General features: G+C 44.8%; 1 protein-coding gene and 1 long non-coding RNA gene across 6 annotated transcripts; one reads left to right on the forward strand and one right to left on the reverse strand.

Annotated features, from left to right (window-relative positions):
- Window positions 1-1,479: 1,479 nt before the first annotated feature.
- Window positions 1,480-3,985, reverse strand: LOC124653907. 5 transcript variants are annotated; one of them, XM_047192964.1, is made up of 6 exons: window positions 3,871-3,985; window positions 3,439-3,593; window positions 2,598-2,707; window positions 2,350-2,491; window positions 1,791-1,976; window positions 1,480-1,610 (listed from the first exon to the last, which is right to left on the reverse strand). In XM_047192964.1, the coding sequence occupies exons 1-5, from the start codon at window positions 3,938-3,940 to the stop codon at window positions 1,827-1,829; spliced, it is 627 nt and encodes a 208-aa protein (XP_047048920.1). In that variant the 5' UTR covers window positions 3,941-3,985; the 3' UTR covers window positions 1,480-1,610; window positions 1,791-1,826. The 5 variants fall into 5 exon arrangements, with proteins under 5 accessions (XP_047048920.1, XP_047048923.1, XP_047048922.1 ...); XM_047192967.1 differs by lacking the exon at window positions 1,480-1,610 and having other exon boundaries at window positions 1,710-1,976; window positions 3,439-3,566; XM_047192966.1 differs by lacking the exon at window positions 1,480-1,610 and having other exon boundaries at window positions 1,710-1,976; window positions 2,350-2,479.
- A 7,298-nt stretch (window positions 3,986-11,283) lies between these two features.
- LOC124653901 lies at window positions 11,284-13,070 on the forward strand. Its single transcript, XR_006988090.1, has 3 exons — window positions 11,284-11,376; window positions 12,826-12,936; window positions 13,057-13,070. It is a non-coding gene; the product is annotated as an uncharacterized LOC124653901 (long non-coding RNA).
- Window positions 13,071-22,151: the final 9,081 nt, after the last annotated feature.

Below are 22,151 nucleotides of genomic sequence, written 5' to 3' on the forward strand. Positions count from 1 at the left end.
GCCGCCTCGAACACCTCGATCACGAACCCGCCGGCCGTCGTCTGGTTCGTCACCGGGTCCACGTCAAGGTGCACGATCGGACGGTAGCTGTCCGACACGTTCCCCGGCACCGCCACCCGCAGCTTCCTCGCGATCGTCGGCTGCACCCACCCACTTGGCCGCTCCGTCGAGTCTCCCGGCCAGATCACCGGCTTGAGCTCGCCGTTCAATGCCTTGGAACGGCGGCCTAGGTGCCGGCTGAGCCCGTGCTGCTGCGTCCAGAACCCGAGGCTCCTCTCCTTCCCTGTCTGTCCCTCGAAGGCCGGCACCGCGAGCTCGCCGTTGGCGAGGTTGAACCGGCCGGCGAGGCCCTCGAACTTTGTGTCGTTGATGGCGCCAAGGAAACTTTCGCCCGACATCAACTTGGAGACGACAGGTCGCTCGAGCTGAGCCGCTCTGCCGCGGACGCGACGGCCCACGCGCGCGGCGTCGTACGCCCACACGGCGTAGCATGCATCCCATCTCGGCCTCCGGGTGCAAGCGCATGTACAGGTACCTCCTGCTCCTCACCCTGCTGACAGCTGTGGAGAGGCCATTCACCTAATCTAGACGTCTCTCCTAAAAATAAAATAGACGTGCATTAATTGGAGCGCGCGCGTGGGCAAACTCTCACCATCCACCCAAAGAAAAGAATGATCTCTCGTGTGCTGATCGAGCGCTTCCAACAAATCACGTCGAGTACAAAAAAAAAAAAAAAAAAAAATCACGTCGAGTACGCTCGAAGAATGATCGCGCACACTTCTGTCGCGACATTTCCCCTTTTTCTTCTTTTTTTTTTCCCTCAAAAAAAGCTAGGTAGTACTCTCGCGCGCGCCGGAGGAATCGGATCGAGCCACCCGTCCGGCCAGCTGGCGACGCGCGCGGCCGAATGCACGTCCACGTCTTTAAAGACCACGCTGACGATCGACTCGATCGATCAGCCTGAAGCGGCATACCTGAATCTCATCTTATTCAAACACGCAGTCCAGCTTGACTAGCATGTTAAATTCTGAGAATATCAACTAGCACCTGCAACGGCATGATACCAGTACTACCAGAAATCAACCCAAAAATTTCCTCAACTTCACCGAATCCTAGCAATGGCTCTACTTATCTCATTGATTGTTGGTAGCAAAACAACAAAATGAAACACACGCTTCAATAAAACCCCTTCGACTTGAATACAAACCGCAACAACAACAACAACCGTGACACTACTAGACCATATAAATTATGTTGACACAGAACTGGATACTCCAGGACAGCAATGGGCATGTGGAGATGCTACATGGTCAACTGCATGCACAAGAGTAAGAAATCACAGAGAGGAACCAGAATCTTGCCTAAACACATGGGGTCAGACCAAGGCCACCGCTCTCATTGTTTAGCCCTCCGAGTTATCCTCGAGTAAGATCAAAGCATGGTCAGCTCAACAAAAAGCAAACGCTTATATTTATAATAGACTCCAAAATAACAGCCGCTAATGCACATGTACACAACTTAAGCATCCAATATTCGACAACTTAGGCATAGACTGGAATCATGCTACACCATTTCCATGCGACAAAATAATAAGGGGATGATAGTTTAAGCAAAAGTTCAAGTATGACAGAACAACGTGCATCAGATGTAAATCTTCAAATAAGAAGAACATCATGGTGTCAATGAACAAAAAACAACACTAGGGGACATGAAAAGAAAATAAGATTTAGGGTACCATTTGAACTATTGTCCAACCAATACAGAACCAATTCAATCATTAAATCTACAAGAACAAACGGAAGCTCCGTACACTAAAACAATCGCACTCAGTACACTAGTCCATTCGCAACTACCTGAGCGCCTCCACATTGCACTTTTGGATGTCGCTGATGGTGTTCGCCACCACACCTCCTCCTCCCGGTTCCACTCCGACGCCTGTTCTCGCCCTTCATAACCTCCTCCGACATGCTTTCAACCTGAAAATTATGCATGATTTTCATCACTGCCTGTGCATATCAAACATCAAGCAAATAATTGAACACATACTATTTCCTACACATCTACTGCCAAATTGCCAACGCACAACAATTTTCATTGACTGAAACAAGTTGCCATCCATACATGCAAGCACATTTGATTAAACTCAAAAAATGGAACGACTTTTAGCAAGAACATATTATTTACACCGAGCTATTTTATTCTACTTCGGCTTACCTCTTTTCTTTCCATGCATATTGGTTTAATTACCGAACACTGAACAGGCCTAATGCTGCTAAACATAGGTGTGCATCCTAATTACAGAGGACTCTTATGGAGAGCCCTTAAGATGGCATACAGGAAAAAATCGACCTTTGATCCTCCATGACGTGGAGGCCTCCTGCACCAAGTCTCTGGTCCACGGAATCCAGCGAAGATGCCGGCCATCGGGGACATCACCAGCGGAGGAGTCCGGCGAACAGTAGCTGCCGGAATGGCGGGCCTGGGGGGACCACTTTTCACATAAAGGTATGACTGGCTAAATAAACAGACCAGCTCTTTCTAATCAAAGCAGATGGATAGAATGATGATGAGTAGTACAAAGTATTAGCCAAGCATACCTTGACACGTTCAGCATCTGCGAGTGAACTCGAGTGGATATCTGTGTTTTGAAGCTGTCCAACAAAATCAGTAACAGGCAGCGGCTCGAAGAAAGATATAGCCAACCAATCTGAAAAGGCAGGAAGAAAAGGAAGTTACGTATATGTCGAGGGAAGTATTGAAGAAGTATGAAATCTTAATAGCATTCACGTGATAGTAAGCAACACCAACAGGCATTTCTGTCAAAAGAAAGTTCAGAGTGAAATAAGATGCCTCCTACCATAAATAACAGCAACATCACTATCACAAAGATGCTTAAGGGTTGCACCAAAACATTGAAGTTACCAGAAATGTGCTAGTTAGTTGTTGAAAGCGCATTGGGTCCCAGAACCACAATGGCTCTGCAATGTGCATCACGAAAGAGTAGTTGTGTTTATCCCATTTTAAAATAAAAAGGAAAGGGTACACTACTGAATGTTATGGCCAGAGCAACAACAATTGCGGAAACATAATAATTTATCAAGTTTCAATGCTAACCATAAAAATGCAGAGATTCTCGCCCTCTACAAATTTCTGCGCTATATGTAAGAAACAATTGCGCTAATTTGCATTTCAACAAATACAATAAGTGGGCAGACAGACTCATTTAGCTGAATAGTAAAGCAGGTTAAAAATTCTATTTCTATATGCAATGAATTATGAACGGGCAGAACAAAGGTACGGCAACAAGTAAATGAAGCTCAGTGTTTTACACAATATATCAACATGTTGTACCACACACCAACGATTGGCACAATACCTCAACAACAATCAAAATAATCACTTCCAAAACCATAGGCGACCAAAGAGAAAAAAATTGACCTTTGTTGCTGATGTCGATGATCTCCGGAAACGGCATCCTCCAGGTAGCCGCGGCGGGCCTTGGACAAGCTGCTGCACACCGTGGACGCCTCTGAACCCACCTCCTTCAGTTCCTTGCAATAGCATCACTGGCCACACACAGACGTCCAGGAAGCCCAAAATTAAAATGAGGCTAGATATCAGCACCATAATAAAACAGAGCTTATATTCTCACAGCAAAGCACTGAAAAATAATGGAAATACTTTTATACAAAATACATTCTCCTACAAATAAACATCACCGCTGCTACTTAGCTACGTTTTCTTTTAGGATTCTTGGTTTAATTACCGAACACTAAACATGCCTAATGCTGCTAAACAGAGGTGTGCATCCTAATTACAGAGGACACTAATGGAGCCCTTAAGCTGACATACAGGAGGGGGGGGATCGACCTTTGATCCTGCACCAAGTCTCTGGTCCATTCCCCTCCTCCTCCGCCGATACGCCCTCCTTGCAGCGCATGGAGGACGACAGCCTTCCGCAGCTCGCGACTTGGGGCAAGCTCCTTCATGCCATGGACGCCTACCTTCAGTTCCTTGCAATGACATCACCTGGCCACGTGCAGACTCCCAGAACCTGGAAATTAAAATGAGGCAAGATATCAGCACCATAATACAAAAAATAGAGCTCATATTTCTCAGGGCAAGGCACTGGAAATTAACATCAACAATGTTCATGTCGCTATTTTATCTTGTTGGTGCATCATGGTTTAATTACCAAACACTAATGTAGCTACTTCTTCTTTTTCGTGCATCATGGTTTAATTACCCAACACTGAACAGGCCTAATGCTGCTAAACATAGGTGTGCATCCTAATTACAGAGGACTCAACTAGAGCCCTTAGGCTGGCATATATACAGACAAAAAATCGAGCTTTGATCCTCCACGATGTGGAGGTCTCCCGCAGCAAGTCTCTGGACTGGACGGAGGAGTCGGACGAGACGCCGTCCGTCGGGGACATCACAGGCGGTCAGGCGGAGGAAGCAGGTGCAGCTGCTGCCGGAATTGCGGGCTTGGGGGAGACCACCGAACAGCGCCGTTCCCTCCTTCCAGCGCGTGGAGGACATAGGCCGAGGAGACTTGGCGGCCGACGCGTCCTGGTGGCCGGAGACACCTCGCCAGCGTGGAGAACTGCATCGGACAAGGTGATCGACGGAGCCGCGCGCAATGGTGCACGCGCACGCCGGCGATCAGGCAGGCCGCGACGCCATGGTCCAGGCTGCGCCGCCTCTCTCGTGGCCGACGCTGGGGCGGTGGTGGTCGATCTATTGCGGGAGGAAGTGGGGTCGTAGGGAGGAGGCTCGGGGCGGCGGCGGGCGAGGGAGGAGTGGCGGCGGCCGGCGAGGGAGGAGTGGCGGCGGATTGGCGAGTGGAGAATGGGGATTAGGGTTGTTGATTACCGAACGTGTGACCCAAACAAGGCCTACGGGCACAACTTTGGCCCAATTTGATTATGGACTCCCACCCACGATTATTCTACTTCGGCTAACCTCTTTCCCGCCCATTTCCGAAAGCTAAAGTAGTAGTACTAGCCATACATGGTACAAAATTTTAGGGCCTTCTACGTTGATTTAGGAAGTAGTACAATTATTATTATCCCATGTCAAAAAAAAAGGAAATATAATTATCCTGGATTTTCTAGACAAGTTTCAGGTAAAATCCAAATCTAGTATAAATCTGGTCAGAATTCACTTAAATATGAAAGAAGATAGAATAACCTCTCAAATGATTTCTGGGGTTAATTTCCGTGATTTTGGAGGGTGTCATGGATTTTACTTTAGAAAAAAAAAACGCATTCGGCGTATTAAGTGGTGCTCCTTAGAATGTTGATCGATATAGGTGTATCGTCGTCATTCAGCATTGTCCATGTCGTCGTCCCCACACATATGTTGCGTGGGTGAACATAATTTGACATTGCTAAACCACTAACAAAGCCCTTCTCCACATGCAAACTCTTGATCTACTGGTAAACATGTTAGACGTTCGTTACTACATTGGGCGCACGATAGACCCACCACACCCGGCGGACAAGCCCACAACTTCGCTATGGATCTGCTATCTTCTCACGATAGACACCTCGAACACGACCTAGTGCTAATAAAACCTGGTAATATTATGGATCACCGCCTGCCACACCACTATGGATCTCTGCGTGATCTGAGGATCATTAGATTATGAGCTAGACATGCAATGCCTAGCCTGCGACCTCCGTAAGGGGTCACCATCGACACATGTTGCCACCGCAACACACCCACACATAGCACACACACTCTATGTCTATTAGGGAAACAACCTATGTCATGCCTCGAGGTTCGTCATCCTCACTGTAGGAGTTTGCAGCATCACGGCCGATGCCCACCGTGCGCGAGTATAGCTTCCACGACCGGACGAGGTAGTTGGTCGCGGCAAAGGTCGTGTTACCAGCGAGCTCCAGCGTGACCACAATGGAGCAGCCCTGCATCGGGGATACCATGTTCTAGATCAGTTAGGTGTGTCCCTACACCGTCACGGTGTTGCTCTAGCTAGCCATTTGGAGCTTTCTATGGAGGGTGCAATCCAGAAGATGATACAGGTGTTGCCTAAGATGTAGTCGACAGTGTCGTAGATGTCGCATGCCCGGTGGAAACGGATAGAACCATCCGCATATGTCCGAGGTCACCTAGCATTCCATTTGTCATCACACACCCTTATTTTATGCTAGGGGTCCGAGATCACCTAGCATTCCATGTGTCAGTTGGTGGTGGTTAGGGTGGTTGGGGCCGGTGAGGTGGAATAGAAGTGTCGGTGGCAAGACGATTGTTAGGCTTGACGTTGGTTACTACACTAGGTGCACGACAAACCCACCGTGCCCGGCGGACAAGCCCACAACTCCGATGTGGATCTGCTACCTTCTCGCAATAGACACATCGATCACGAAACAGTGATAATAAAATTTGGTAATACTATGGATCACCGACTACGACACCACTATGGATCTCTCCATGATCACATCGTTTAGAGGATCATTAGATTATGTGCTAGAAATGCATTGCCTAGTCGGCGACCTCCCTAAAGGGTCACCATCGATACGTGTTGCCACTCATTGATGGAGGTGCTATCAACTAGCCGCAACATGCCCACACATAACACACGGGCACTATGTCAACCTATGTCATGCCTCCAACTTCGTCATCCTCACTAGAGGAATTGGCAAAGTCAGGACCGGTGACCACTGTGCGCGAGTATAGCTTCCACGACCGGCAGAGGTAGTTGGGCGTGGCAAAGTTCGTGTTGCTGGCGAGCTCTAGTGCGACCACGATGGAGCAGCCCTGCATGGTGGTGCCCGTGTTCTAGACTGAGTCGGTGTGTGCCTGCACCGTCATGATGTTGCCCAAGCTAGCCATTTGGAGATGGATGTGGAGGGTGCAGTTCGGGAAGACGATGGTGGTGTTGCTGAAAACGTAGTCAATTGTGCCGCCGAATTCCCATACCCAGTGGTTGGGGTCACGCACCATTATTTTATTCTAGGGGCCCGAGATAACCTAGCATTACATGTGTCGTGATGTGGAGGTTGGGTGGTTGGGGCCGATGAGGGGGATTAGTAGTGTCGGTGGCAAGAAGATAGTCGGATGGGTCGGGCTAGATGGTAATGGTGGCGGTAGTGGTACTTATAAATGGTACAAGCATTATTGTGGCGACGAAAAAGGCCAATGATGTCTAGGTTTTCTCTAGGCACGACACTTGTAGAATAGTAGCGGAATTGACGGTGAGGGAACTTCCAACACGGACCCCATGGGGCTATCCCAAATATTTAGTTGGTTCATACAATAATTACACTCTATTAATTATTATATGTGCCCATCATCAGAAATTGGTAGAGCCATCCGCGGGCGTTCGAGATCACCTAACATTCCATGTGTCGTGCCACACCCTTATTTTATGCTAGGGGGTCTGAGATCACTTACCATTCCATGTGTCGGGGTGGTGGCGGTTAATTAGGGGTGGGTGGGGCCGGTGAGGTGGAATAGAAGTGTCGGTGGCAAGAAGATAGTCAAATGGGTAAGGCCGGATGGAAATGGTGACAGCATCGGTAATTATAAATGGTACAAGCATGATTGTGGCGACGACAAAGGCCAAGGATGTCTAGGTTTTCTCTACGCATGACACTTGTAGATTAGTAGCGGATTGACCGTGAGGGCCACATGGCTATCCCAAATTATCTTGTTCTTACAATTACTACACTCTATTATAAATTTATAATGTATGTATATACATGGTAATGTGACTCTGCAAAAGAGGCAACTAGTGGCGGAGCCACCCCCGACGAGCTGGGGCAGCTGCCCGGGCTCGATCACGGAATTCAATGGAAAAAACTAACAAATTTGATAGTTGTGTACATGGTTTTCATTGGCAAAAAAATGATAGTTAGATTCATGTCTTTATATTTTGCCCAGTGCTGTACAAGTTGGCTGGCTCCGCCACTCGGGGCAACACCTATGAGGTGGGAACTGGTCTAGGTGAATATGTTGGTGGTGATAATATCTAAAGTACTCCCTCCGCTCCATAATACGTGCCGCAAGATCGCATGTACCTAGAGTGTCTATTCACTTGTTTCTGCGACATGCATTATGGACAATGTCCTCGCTCTGCAGAGCGGGTGGATCATTAGCTGCCAATGCAACCAACCAATCATACCCTAAGTTGTGATCTCGTTCCCCTGCAAAAGAAAGAAGCGTAGTACTCTGGCTCATGCGAAAGTAGGGGCCAAAACATATTAAGTGGTGTTCCCTAGATCGTCTTCATTCGACGATGTCCATGCCATAGTCCCCACATACGTTTATGTGGGTGAACAGAATTTGCCATTACTAAACCACCAACAAGGTCCTTCTCCACACGCAAAATCTTGATATACTAACAAATTAAAAGGTTAGACGTTGGTTACTACGTGGGGCCCACGATAGACACCTCGGAAACAATGCTAATAAAACCGAGTAATAATATGGATCATCGCCTTCCACACCACTACGGATCTGTGCGTGATCTCTTGATTATGAGCATCATTATTTTATGTGCTAGCCATGCATTGTCTAGCATGCGGCCTCCCTAAGGGGGCATCATTGATCGGTGTGCCATCAACCAGTTGCAACGCGCCCACGCATAGCACACGAGATATATGTCTACTAGGGAAACAACCTATGTCATGCCTCTAGCATCATCACCCTCACCGTAGGAGTTGGCAGCGTCACAACCGATGACCACTATGCGCGAGTATAGCTTCCATGTCCGTCCAAGGTAGTTGGTCATGGCAAATGTTGCGTTGCTGGCGAGCTCCAGTGCGACCACGATGGAGCTGCCCTGCATGGTGGTGCCCGTGTTCGGAATCGGGTCGGTGTGTCCCTGCACTGTCATGGTGTTTCTCTAGCTAGCCATCAAAGATGGTTTTGGACGGTCCAATCTAGGAAGACGGCGGCGGCATTGCTGAAGATGTAGTCGACGGTGTTGTAGATGCCATGCCCGGTAGAAACTGATAGAACCATCCGTTGGCATCTGAGGTCACCTAGCGTTCCATGTGTCGTCACATGCCCTTATTTTATGCTATGGGTCCGAGATTAACTAGCATCCCGTGTGTCGGGTGGTGGTGGTGGTTAGGGTGGTTAGGGTCAGTGAGGTGGAATAGAAGTGTCGGTGGCAAGAAGATAGTCATATGGGGTGGCAATGGTGGCGGCAACGGTAATTATAAATGCTACAAGCATGATTATGGTGACTACAAAGGCCACGAATATCTAGGTTTTCTCTAAGCATGACTCCTGTAGAATAGTAGTGGAATTGACCGCGAGGGAACTTCCTACACATATGAAACCCCCACCTAGCTATTCGAAATTAGTATTTGGTTCTTACAACAATTACACTCTATTAATTGTTATATGTGCGACACATTAATACAAAAGTTAACTAAAATAAAATTTATTATTCAAAAATATATGCCCTCTATTATTTCATTTGCGCTACATTATTATAAAACTTAATTAATATTAGACTCTCTATTTGATTAAGGATTTTTTTGCACAATTCGAAGTTAATCTCAATCTTGAGGTCGGAGATGGGTTTATGTTTTCGGCAAGAGGCTCAGAGCAACATATTCGAATCAAAGACACGACGATAATGATGAAGAGTTTTCTGTAAGATTTTATTATTGGTAGGATCATAAGATTGTACAAGACTTAGAAGTTGAACTCGACGGTCTTATAGATGTACACAACGAGGTTTAAAGATTGATCTAGGGTTGATGGCTATGGAGTCTACCATGGTGATTTGGTGTAGTGGTTTGACCTCATTTCCATGACGAGTGTGCTTCCGTGTATATATATCTAAATTCGGACAAATCTAAGATATCCTTTATGTAGTTGAGGGTGTACATTTTTTAGATGATCTGACTCGATTAAGAGCGGCGCAGTTAGATAGCCGCATTACTCGTTTGCAAAAACAAAACAAAAATGGAACAATGTGTGACATTGCATCGGTATCGGGGGATGGAGAGATGGAGATGAGGTAAATAAACCCTAGGCATGCTAGCTAGCTCCACTGATATATAGCTTCCCAACGAAACCGGCAAAACATCGATGATTAGTTATGTCAATCATCCGGCCAAGGTGGCGGCAAACCGAAATATTAGCACGGACGAGGAGTACACACGCACAGTCCGCCAAAATTTGGCATTAGAGCCCTCTCGCTAATATTTAGGAACGAATTAATCGCCTACTTATACTCGTTAAATAGAAGATGATCTAAAGACGGAGGAGTACTAAATTTGGGCCGAGTGATGGCGATGTTTGTGCCTGGGATCGTGCTTAGTTTTAGGAGCGTGATAGGATTCGATTGATATAAATGGTGCATATCACGGCCGGGCAGGAAATCTCGGTGATTAGTTAGTATGTCAATCAAAGCCAAACCAAAATGCCAAATGCCAAAGTTTGGGCACGTATATATCGCTCAACTACCAAATTTGCCATTGCTTAAATTCGTTCCTCACGAGCTGCCGCCGCCCAATTCAGCCTCGCTGCTCACCGGAGCCCCATCCTTGCTGCTCGCCGGCCACCCATGCCCCGCCTCCATCGTCGATCCCTTCCTCACGAGCTGCCGCCTCCTTCTCCCTGCAGCCGCCCTCAGTCGCAAACCCTAGACATATCCCCTGCCGGGCCGGCCGGCCGGCCGGCGTCGACGACGAACCAGACCGCCGTCGCTCGGCTTCTGGCCATCATCCCCAACATCCTAGGCGGCACGTCAACAACGACAAGTAGGCCCACCTGCTGCTCGCCTCCGACGTCAACAACGACGACGACCTGCTTCTGGCCGACCAGCCGCGTGCCGGCATCCTCCTCTTCTCCGACCACCACGCGCGATCTGGCCTCCCTGGCTTGGGATGGACTCCCTGACATGGACACGAAGCAGTGGGCGAGGCTCAATCCGGCGCCGGAGATGGAGGCCCTCATCCATGGCTCCGATGTCAAGCTCACCCATGTCCGCTGTAAGATCCCCGATTGCGAACCCCTCTCCCTGTCCAGGCCTAAAAACGCGAGATTTTAGGCCGCGATGTGTTATTGGTGCTTGTATATAACTGCAAGTTTGTCGTATCGCTGAATTCATCTCTCAAAAAATTGTCTCTTCAATATATTAGTGCCCTTTTTGCGTGTTCATTGTGTGGCCCTGAATTCCTGTTTTGATCGCAGGGGGTGTTCTCGTGGAAATTCATTTGCTCCACATGTACTGCATATCAACCAGGGAGCGCCGTGGCACGTTGGCTGGACCATGACGAAGCCGATGTAGCCGGCCAACTAACCATGACCCTGGGAACTTGACGGACGTTGGCGTCCTCGGGGCCTGGACCGTCTACAAGCGCCACGAGTTCAGCCTGAAACCAGGTGAATTGCCCCTTGCTGCAGTGTAGAACGTTGGTGATATTGTTCATAATTTTCCAGCATTTCAGTCGGATACTTGGTGACAAGTTTTATTGGTTTATCTCTGTGGGTTAAGTGGAGCCACTCTGGAGTCCATAATATGAGTTCGTCTTCAAGAAATTTGGGAGATGGATAACAGATGTTGTTGAAGAATGCTGCACTCTCATACACTTTTGGTGTTCACATTTAACAAGGACATGTGCATTCAGAGAACCATGTCTCATTCAATTTTAATTAAAATTGACTAGTCTTTAGAAATATCAGAGAAACATTGTATAGTAACTGAATTATATTGTTCAGTTTAGTTACAACTCTACATATTATTGGGGTGCTAGCTTTAAGTTAGTTTTCATTTACTCGGATAATCTTCGGTGTGTTTTTGTGTTTTGATAATTGTCCATGGTGTACTGCTTATATGTTTAGGGGCATGATACTATGTTATTTATCTAGGTATCTTCTCAAATTGTATATTTGTATACTTAAGTGTTTGCAGATAAACTTGTTGTCTTCTAGCTTGCTTTGCGCATAATTAATGTGCTTTTTTCATTGGCTTGCTGTGTACATATAAGTGCCAATGGTTCATGCGATCATGTATGCAGAGATGCATTTGCACTCAAATATGATCAGTTTCAGTCAAGATATAATTTTTATATTCCAAGTGTGTAGCTACTGTGTGAAAACGTTGGCTGTTCTGGTGTGATCCACGGGTGCACATTACATTGTTTGATTAAGCCCTATTTACATTTTGCGGCAAGCAGACTGAGCAGGAGCAGCTCGTCGGCTGGTGGCGACCACAGTGCCGCCCACGCTAGCGTTGACACCACTCTACACGCCCTAGTGCTCGGGCCTCTCCGCCGCCCATACTGACAGCTGGGAGGCGTGCAAATTACCCCTGCCCCAGCGATGCGCTTAGTTTTACGCCTAAGCATACACTTCGCAATGCTTTTCTAAACCATGGTCTGTAATGACTTGATCTACCTTTGTCACTAGATCATTGATAACTCATATAATTTTTTGAGTTATGTTGAATCTATTGAGCCATTACACTTGATGCTCTTAATTAATTCCAACAAACACATTTACGTATCGGTTATCTTCCTTGTTGTATGCTGCTGAGAGATCGATTTGTTGTTGTTTTTGCCCTGTCATGCAGTGTAGTGTAATGAAAATTGTAGCTAGTATCCATATATCTTTTGACTTGTGTCTGGTCTGTTTAGTACTCTAATGTTATTTGCGATGAATTGGCCGGAGTGTGTAACCAAGCCTTTCTTTGTTGTGATAATAGAGTTGGCGAAATGCTCCTCTCTGATATCCTTCTTTCATCCTCTCTCTACATGTGTGTCTCGTAGGTAACTTTGTTTTTTGCGGGTTTGCCTCCCAAGTAAGTAATCAGCTATTGATGTGCTATTTCAGGTGTTAGAAGGCATCATCAAAACTGATTCGTCATACCAGTACCCATACATTCGGAAGGGATAAAGCAAGATAGTTAAATTACCCGAGCCACATGGAATTGAATTTGTCATGGTAAGGAGCACCTATTGTGCTATGTTATTTTAAGTTTCCCATAATTTTATATCTGTAGGGTTCTTTCTGGTATTTTTTATGTTCATCAAGTTGATTAGCACCCTATTTTGTGTTGTAAAGATCAACATTGCTGCCTCTTTTCATGGAGTCAACAAATCTGGTGGACGGGGGCATGTCTTTGGGAATCAAGATGGAGAAGCTTTGTTCAACGTTTTGGGAGGACTTTGACAATATTCAGGGTGCACTCCAAGCTGAGATTATGGCAGCAAGGAAGGCTATTATCATCGGAATTAACCTAGGTATGGGTCTTTGTTCGTGAAACATACTCTGGAGGCATAAACCTTTGACCTCTCTCGTCTCTGTGTGCTGATGGAAAACATTAAGGATGGCCAGGAACGACTTTTTTTATATCACGTACTAGTTTTAATTATTGTTATGCTTGTGTTGTCTGATGCCACTTCCGGCTTCACCTACTTCTGGCTTCGTCTCTCTCGTCTCGCGTTAGTCCTGGATGGCCCTCGGCTTCACCTACTTCCGGCTTCATCTCTGTCCTGGCTGCACGGTATAGGTGTGATTCTTCTTCTCCCCTCTGTCTCCTTTATGTGCTATGTGATTTAAAAATTCTATCATTTTTGCTGCCCAAGAGTCGCACTGTCAATGCTTTAGTGCATGATTACTCTGACCATTGGAAATGGCCCTGTTCACGACTACACCTGTTTTATATCATTTATGAACAATTAAATTGCACAATTGTCTAGTTTCCTCTCATATTTGGATACACCCGGATAATTGAAAGCCACCGTGTTGCATTACAATATACAATCTATTATTGTACTTTTAATTATCAAGGTGGCCACCCAGAGATTGCTTCCTTCTATGGATGCTCCATAAAATTTAGCGTTACAGTTTTATGGATGGTTTATATAATTTCTTGTCAGAACCTAAACATGGTATAAATGACACTGGATGGTTTTTTTAATTGAATGGTTATTTTGTTTAGTTTCCCTAATTACTATATATAGCGATAACTGATATATAGAACCCCGCTTTGCTTAGGTGCATCTGTTCTGTGTTAGCTATGTTCAGCTTTACAGGCTCCTTAGCTGAAACATGAATTATATTGTCCTGGTTGATGTGTAAAGCAGTACCTAGGGATCGATGTTATTGGAGGTGGAGAGAATTCCCCCTTATCCGGCCTCTTTCTATTTCAGGTTGTTGGCACCAAGGGGACCCTATCGCAACAAGCTGCAGATCTCGGCCTCGGCTACAAATCCTGCTTGGTGAACCGGTACACCGTATCTCTTGTCGACGTCTTCTGACGACCACATCCCCAACAAATTGATACGAGTAACTGAAAATGGTTGGTAATGTAATCCTTATTAAATCCACCATATTTTAACTCCGTGTCAGCATGGTGGTTTGATAAACTCAACTAGTATGCGTGAAGTGTCTGATGCCAGTAAATAAAGTGAACTAGTGATTGATGTCCTCTATTTATATTACTAACAAATCAGTGGTTGTATAAGTATTTTCGGTAAAGTGAACTAGTGATTGATGGTATTTTACTTGACCAGTGATGTCTTCTCTAGTTGCTCTTCTCCCATAATGTGTATCTTATATCGGTGTTACTTGATTTCTCCAGCTATGTATATAGAACATGGATGGCTGAATATACTTTTATGCTAGGCCAAGTAGCAAACGAGAAGCAGAAAATCCAAGGTCTGAATTATGTAGGTAATAAGTTGCTACTACGCATGCATATGCTTTTTGCACTTAGTGTATGTATTTGATTATGAATCTGATATCTTTGGGACAAATAAAAGATATAGTATGTATCTTGTTTGCATTGTTCACAACCAATTCGAGTTACAAATTGAGTTGTTGTTTGCATTACTGTTCTATTGTGATCCGAACACAGATGTTAATTGAAAATTTGTATGTACGAGTCGCTGGGATAATGTCTATTATCTAAAATACTCCCCATATGAAAACATCTGATGCAAAATAGGTTGTATTCCCTTGTTGTTCCGTTGTCCCCATATATATGAAAACATATCAAGGAACCAGAAAAGTGAATAATCAAGTAGTTCTTCCTATCATCTTTAGAAACTATTATGTGTTATCATGCTTTAGACAATCATGTTTTCAGATCTCCACTACTTTGTTGTCATCTGTTTCACCTTGTGGTGAATGGAAATCTGAGGAAACATCATTTTCTCTTCTGAAATTATGCTGGATCTTGTTTATCATAGGTTTGTTTGCATTTGTGCACACTTGTTTCTCATAGGTTTGTTTGGATGAGCGAACCTTTCTTTGAAAGGTTTGTTGTTTGCCCTTATGAGTTCACTGTACATTCTTCTCACCTCATATTAGTATTGTTCCGTGCTTCCTCCTGTGTATGTGTTGTGCAACAGTGAACTGGCCTTGTAAAAGTGATAAGCTGGATTACTAGACATGGCTATGAGTAGGAGAAAAATGTCCAGCAAGTAGTGCTACGCATCTATTGGATAGCTGCTTTGGTGTTTTCTAGTTGAGAATTTTCCACTGATATCAGCAGCATGTAGTTTTGACAGAGACACACACTAGATTTGTTGTTGTGTGTGCACCATTTACAACTAAATTTTTTCTGTTCAAAGAAACCTTTACTCTTGCTACTATATTTTTGTAGAATCTCTTGCTGGTACTTATGGTGTCGCTAACCTGAGAAATGCTTACTAAAATGAAGACAAACTCAAACCATTCAAAAACTATTAAACTGATCAGCTCCTACTTTTGTTGCATAGAAAGACTTCTGACATGTTCCTTCTCTGTGTCCGATCAAGCTTATACTTGGTGGCTTCTGTGATGTTTACTAATATGAAGGAATACTCACAACATTCAAAATTGTTAAACTGAGTGCCTCCACTTCTAATTTTACTTGGTCTTAAGTCCATTTTTGTCGGTTATACTTTTGATTATGGTTTGACACTTCTAATTTGGTTAGATTTTTTTCTCTATTTTGGCCTCCGGCATTATTGCTTCTTGTTTCCCCCTCCACATTAGCTATTTGGGTTGCTTGGCGGGGAAGCTGGAGGGTCCACTTCTAATCTTGGCTTGAAGTCCATTTTTGTCGGATACACAAAGTTACTCGTTTCTCTTTCACATTAGGTAAAGGAAGACTTGGTCATGGAGCACTTTCTGTATGTTTGCATTTCTCCCATGTACTTGTTAATTGTGAGTTCTGAACATGAGTTGGACTATTCTCCTTCTACCATTGAATTATGTTCGATTTTGAAAACTTGTCAGCTTGACCATATTGGATCACTAGAGGCTAATGGACATTATCCTTATGCTAGCACTAGAGATGATTATCACAACTCTGATTATTTCCTTGTACTTCCAATGAACACATATCTGCGGCTCGAGATAATCTGTACTTCTAAAAGATTCGTTTCAAATTTCTATCCTAGAGATATTTTTTCCCTTATCCGGCCTCTTTCTATTTCGGGTTGTTCCTGCTTGCAAGGGTGCGTTGTGTGGTCAAGGCCAATGGAACCTGCTGCCGGGCGTAAGTGATCACCTACAACAGCAACAAGCTGCAGTCTCAGCCACAAATCCCCGCTGGTCAGCCTCGGTCCACATGGAGCTGCTGCAGGGCGTCTTCTCACGACCACGTCCCCGAGCAATTGCTATGAGTAACTGAAAAAAAGTTGGTAACGGATTCCTTAAATCCACCATATTTTAACTTCATGTCAGCATGGCAGTTTGATAAACTCAACTAGTATATATGCGTGAAGTGTATGATGATGGTAAATAGAGTGAACTAGTGATTGGTGTCCTCTGTTTGTATTACTACTTACAAAATCAGTATTTGTGTTAAAGTAATTTGTATATCGCGCTGATAAGTTTATCTCATTTCTTTTTGAATATGAAAATCAAGTTTGAATGCGATGTGCTAAATGTGTTGATAGTACAGCGAGTCCTTCCTAAACGTGTTGATAGTATAGTTTTATGGCGAATTATGTTCCGTTGTTCGTTTTAGAGAACGGAAGAAGTTGTTAATATGACGTGATTGATCGGCTATTGATTGCCGTGTTGTTGTTATAACTTTTGACATGTGGCATAGTCACCTCGAGTACTTGATGCATTGCAAAGTTCCATTTTTATGGCTTGTTTGGCTTTATTGTGGGCATGATTTAGCATGTACTTTTGGTTTTATCTTGGTTGCTTTATTCTGGTTGTCTTGCTTTCAATTCAGGTTTATGTGTATTCGGTAGCTATGAAGGTCGAGTATGATTCAATAACTATGTTCTCTATGTATGTAAATTGCATGTTTTTATATGAGTGTGATGTTGGTGATCTTGTAGGTGTATCCCGATCCACGGAAGATTGTGCAGCACCACGGGAACGATGAAAGGTTACGGTAGACGGAAGAAAGAAATTTGAGTGTGACCAGCTTCGTCGGCATGTTGAGGAAGAGGTTATTTCCGTACTAAAATGCGCACTCCGGGCGTACCTTTTTTCATGGTCAGATCTGAATTCATGACATGTTCTTTCAACAAACCGATTATAAGAAGGCTAGGAAGGAGTAGTTGTCAAGCCGCTCATCTAGAGATGCATCTTCCAGGGGCTTCTCAGGAGGCACGCCATGCGGAATGGCTGGCTTCGCTAGAGGAATGGGTGGTGGTATGCCTCAGGGAATGGGTGGTGGTTTTCCTGGAGATGGAGGTGCACCTGGTCCCGGTGTCTGCATTTGGTGACCCTGAGGTCGCTGCGGCTTCAAGATGGTATAGTTTCCCTTAAATAGTTCCTCCACTTCCTTTCTTGTGCAGCTCCCATGTTAATTTAAATAATACTATGTTATGTGCTTGTCTGTTGGGCCCCCTTTTTATAGTTCTAACTTTTGGCACCTGGTATAGTTCATCAATACATGATGCATGGCCAGGGGTTTCTTCATTTTTATGGCTGATTTGGCTTTGTCATTATGGGTATGATTGAGCTTTTAATTTAACCCACCTTGTACCAATTGGAAGAATATGCTCTAGTAATGCATATTTACCACAACTTATCCTACCAGCGAGATTTATTCCCCACCGGATGCGGCAGCCGTTTTAAACTTCATATGCTTTTCCTTGATCATTTTAGACGTCCGGAATGTGTTGGTGATCCAATTTTTTTGGTAACAACAGTGTGATAGTACCATGTTATATCTTGGTAGCATACCACCATCAATATTGATCTTCCTATTGTATATATCTCAAGACATATGAAGTTCCGCATCTTCTTGCTACTCACCGTATTTCGCTATATCCCTGGCATCATATACGCATTAATCTGTGTCTCGTTCCTCTCAATCCGGATGGTATGTTTGGTGCGAGAGGAAACGTTTAATTGATATTCCGTAGGTCCGGATGGGATATTTCCACTAAACACTCGACAGTGGCAACAATCCCAGGTGACTTCCGTTTCTTGCTTTACCAAGCACTTTTCCACCGTTAGGAGAAACTATGGAGTCGATGTGATCCATTATATTTAAACCATCTATTTTTACATTGGAAGAGATGAATTTATGAAAAGCATCCGGGTTCACTCTTGGCTAGAAGCCTAGAACAAGTTGCCTTCCTTGCTTAAGCATGGGCTCCTTTTGAATGTACCATATGGCCATTGAGTTGCATATGATTTTCCTTTTAGATATGGGCATTTTCATGTAGATGGTGACTCAGACCTGTACCTCCGATGTGGCTGTAAAATTATCTGTACATGTTATAGCTTCTTGTGGTTCTTGGCTCGAACCACTGCTACTTTCCTGCTATTTCAGTCTGCCATCTTATCTTATGCATGCCCAGTTGCCTTATGTGGAGGTGTTACTTTCGATGGTCCGTTGTCATGCAGGTGAGAAAGGAGGTGTGCTTGTTAAACCAGTGGCAGTTGGAGGCGACGGAGCAGCGAGGTTGGCGTGCCGCTTGTGAAGGTGTGAAGTGGCGATGTACGTCGGAACAGCCCGGCTAACATGCTTTCCTCTTTGATGTTGCTTGCAGTTGGTTATGTCAAAATGCTGACCTAGAGCATCTTCAACGAGATGGAGTAACTATTTATTCAGTTTTTCCGTGTTTGATGTTTGTTGCCTAGAGACATGAGCTAGCTTATTGATGTCGTGAACCTGGTGCGTTGTCTCCATTTTAGTTTTGTAAGCTACATGTACTTTGGCAAGCCGGACTTGCTCGTGGTCCATGAGTTGTATTGATACAGAATTTTAAATCCAAATACAAGTTTTTGACAATGTTTGAAGTTAATTTGTGCTTCGGACGCTTTGGTGTTTCTTACTTAAGGTGGCGTACATGATCCTTGATGCACTCTCGATGTTTCCCCATGAACAAAATTATGTAGTACTGTACATGCTTATCTTGAATCTTGCTTGGTTCATAAAGACAATTTGAACATCTCAAGATTTGGTAGATGTATTAAGCACTTGATATTGTGCACCTACACTTGTATAGTATGCTTGATTTCTTGTGTCGATAGTCTTTACGCAAACCTTTCTTGTTGAAACGATTGCGTGTTTGGTTCATAAAGATAATCTGGATTGTTGGCCCTGGGGATCTTGATTTGTAACTGTAGCAAGATTGAACCGTTTCTACATCTTGAGTCCCCAACGAGGCCGCTGCAGCTGAGGAACGGTCCGGGCCGCGAGTCACGACTCCGCCCTCCTATTCCAGAAACACCCGCCGCCATGGCCACGTCCTCCAGGTCCGGTCTATCTTCGTCGCGCTCCGTGCTACCACCCCACAAGCACAACGTTACCTATGCTTTCCATCAGATACAACCTCCGACTCGTGATGCGCAACGCATCCATGCACAACGACGGAGTCTTGCCACACCCAGGGGTCACAACTCACGAGCAGGAAGATGACGACATTTGCACTCCGCAGAGACGCCGAGCCAAGGAGGAAGAAGTGGATGGGAACGAGCGGGGAGGTGGAGATCGGGGTGGAGCGGGAGGTGGACATACGGAGTAAATACGGAAAAAATATCCGGCGGGATTGAAAAAGCCGGGAGCAGCCGCACGATGAACGAAGGGAAGGTCGCACGGCTCGTCGCACCAAGAGGCAACGAGCAAGCCGCATCCCAAGAAACCATTCGATATAAGGCATCTCCTTTTGTTGGACGTGTATTGACTTGAGAGGAAACAAAGCATGCCACTCCGCCGTAGTACACTCCTGATTTCATGTGCCCTGAACAACCAACCAGGTAAAATAAAGGAGAAGGAATATTGCCTCACAAATTGCGTTCTCCCAAATAAGGCAGTTGCTAGTAGTTTGGAGGGTGATTAATTGCCCGCTCCGTGTCTGTTTTGCTTCTCTCCTGAAACTGATGGCCACGGAAATCAAAATAGCGGCAAAACGGTACGAGTTGTAGGGTTGAAAAAAAGTGGCGCCAAATATGAAAATTCGAACGAAAATGAATCCGAGGTGTCTTCTAGTCTATAAATATGGAGAGGGGTAGAACCACCGCGTGCGGCTGGCGCGTGCAACCGACTTAGACTATCAGTGTACAAGTTTCGTGTTTAAAACCCACTAAGAGTGGGCCACTCGTAGATTGTTGATCTTCCTGCCTTAACTACCGCCAGAAACGAGAGAAAATGCAGTGTTAACAAAGCCTCAAAAGGTTTTTTCCTAGGTCGCAGCGTGTCATCTATTGAGACAAAAAAATGGTATGGTATGGAGGGCCTACATAGTACATCGACAAATCATGGAAGCAAATATGTTATTCCTATTAGTGGGTTATTGTTTTGGCACTGATATCAGCTCAAATTGGTAGTTAGGATAGGCTGATCTATGGCACCAGGGGTGCTATAGGCACCCAACAAATGGTGCGGTGATATTGGCTCACAAATGAAGCTTCTTCTATAGGGACCCAATAAACGAGAGGAGCCAAGCGTTGAGCAGTTTCTTATTTTAGGGATGTTAGTTCACCGACTCCACTTAATACTTTCCTGGTTTCATGGGGTTAAATCGCACAAATGTCTTCCATTCCTTGCAAACAAGGTAGCTTAACTAGAAACGAAAATTAGTAGAGGGTGATAAATTAGGCAACAAATTATCTTGTAATTAATTCTTGGTTTTAGGAATTTGGCAACAAATCACCTGGCTGGCTGTTGTGCTTCAAATGCATGTAACCAAGGGAGCGCCAACAAATTATCTCGTAATTAATTCCTGGTTTTACGAAATTGGCAACAAATCACCTGGCTGGCTGATGTGCTTCAAGTGCGTGTAACCAAGGGAGCGCCAAGGTAGAAGAAAACTAGGCTCGGTTGATAAATTAGGCAATAAATTATCCTATGATTCCTGGTTTTACGAAGTCCACAATTAATCGCTCACCTGGCTATTGCGCGTCATTTCTGCATCTAAACAAGGAGCCCGAATGAAAACGAAAATTAGAAGCAGGTGATTAAAAAATTGGCGTCAAGTTTGAATGAAATTGGACTGTGGCATTGGCCTCGTGTGTATAAATATGGAGAGGGGTAGAACCACCGCGTGCGCCTGGCGCGTGCGACCGACTTAGACTGTACAAGTATGTTTTGTTCCCAATGCCCATAACCACGAGCGCACATCCAATTAGCGATTTGATACCATACGTGCCCACTTGCTTTTTCTACTGAATTGTCCACGCTATTATTGTGAAAGATTAAACAATGTCCCTTGTTCTTCCTTCGAAGCGATGGTGAAAAATAATTGCTTGCCGAACGAGAACTGAATCCCAAAGAGTTAGACTCAACACAACCTTAATTATCGGTAGTTAATACGAAATGTGCCTACATTTGCTGTCGGCCGATCCTATTCCCATTTATAACCCACTAATCATTGCTTGCAAAGGAATGAGATAGCTGCGACACGGGCCACTCCGTCCTAGATCGTTGGCCTTCATACCTTAGTTACCGCCACAAATGAGATAATCCAACGTGAACAACACGTCAAGCGTTTTTTTCTGACCCAATAAGCCAGCACCTAGGTCCCAGCGTGTCATTTATTGAGAGAAATAAACTGGTAGTAGTACTACTATGGAGGAAGTACTCCCAAAAATTGTGGAGGGAGTAGTGGGTTATTTTGCCATGTTATCAACTGGGATACGTTGTTGCATGCAGAAGAATCCATGGCCCCAAGGGTGCGATAGGTTAGCGAATCCCACTTCTATAGAAAACCAATAAATGTTGAGTTGATATAGGCTAAACAAATCAC

The sequence above is a fragment of the Lolium rigidum genome, chromosome 5, assembly GCF_022539505.1.
Source record: "Lolium rigidum isolate FL_2022 chromosome 5, APGP_CSIRO_Lrig_0.1, whole genome shotgun sequence".
In the NCBI taxonomy this organism is placed as follows: domain Eukaryota; kingdom Viridiplantae; phylum Streptophyta; class Magnoliopsida; order Poales; family Poaceae; genus Lolium; species Lolium rigidum.

Excerpts from the sequence above, each read along its gene's own strand:
- LOC124653907 (XM_047192964.1), bottom strand. The coding sequence starts at position 3,940 with ATGCGCTGCAAGGAGGGCGTATCGGCGGAGGAGGAGGGGAATGGACCA. Across the intron at positions 3,594-3,870 it reads GACTTGGTGCAGGATCAAAG|GCTTCCTGGACGTCTGTGTG; the intron begins GTCGATCCCCCC and ends TTTTAATTTTGG. Across the intron at positions 2,492-2,597 it reads CAGATGCTGAACGTGTCAAG|TGGTCCCCCCAGGCCCGCCA; the intron begins GTATGCTTGGCT and ends TTATGTGAAAAG.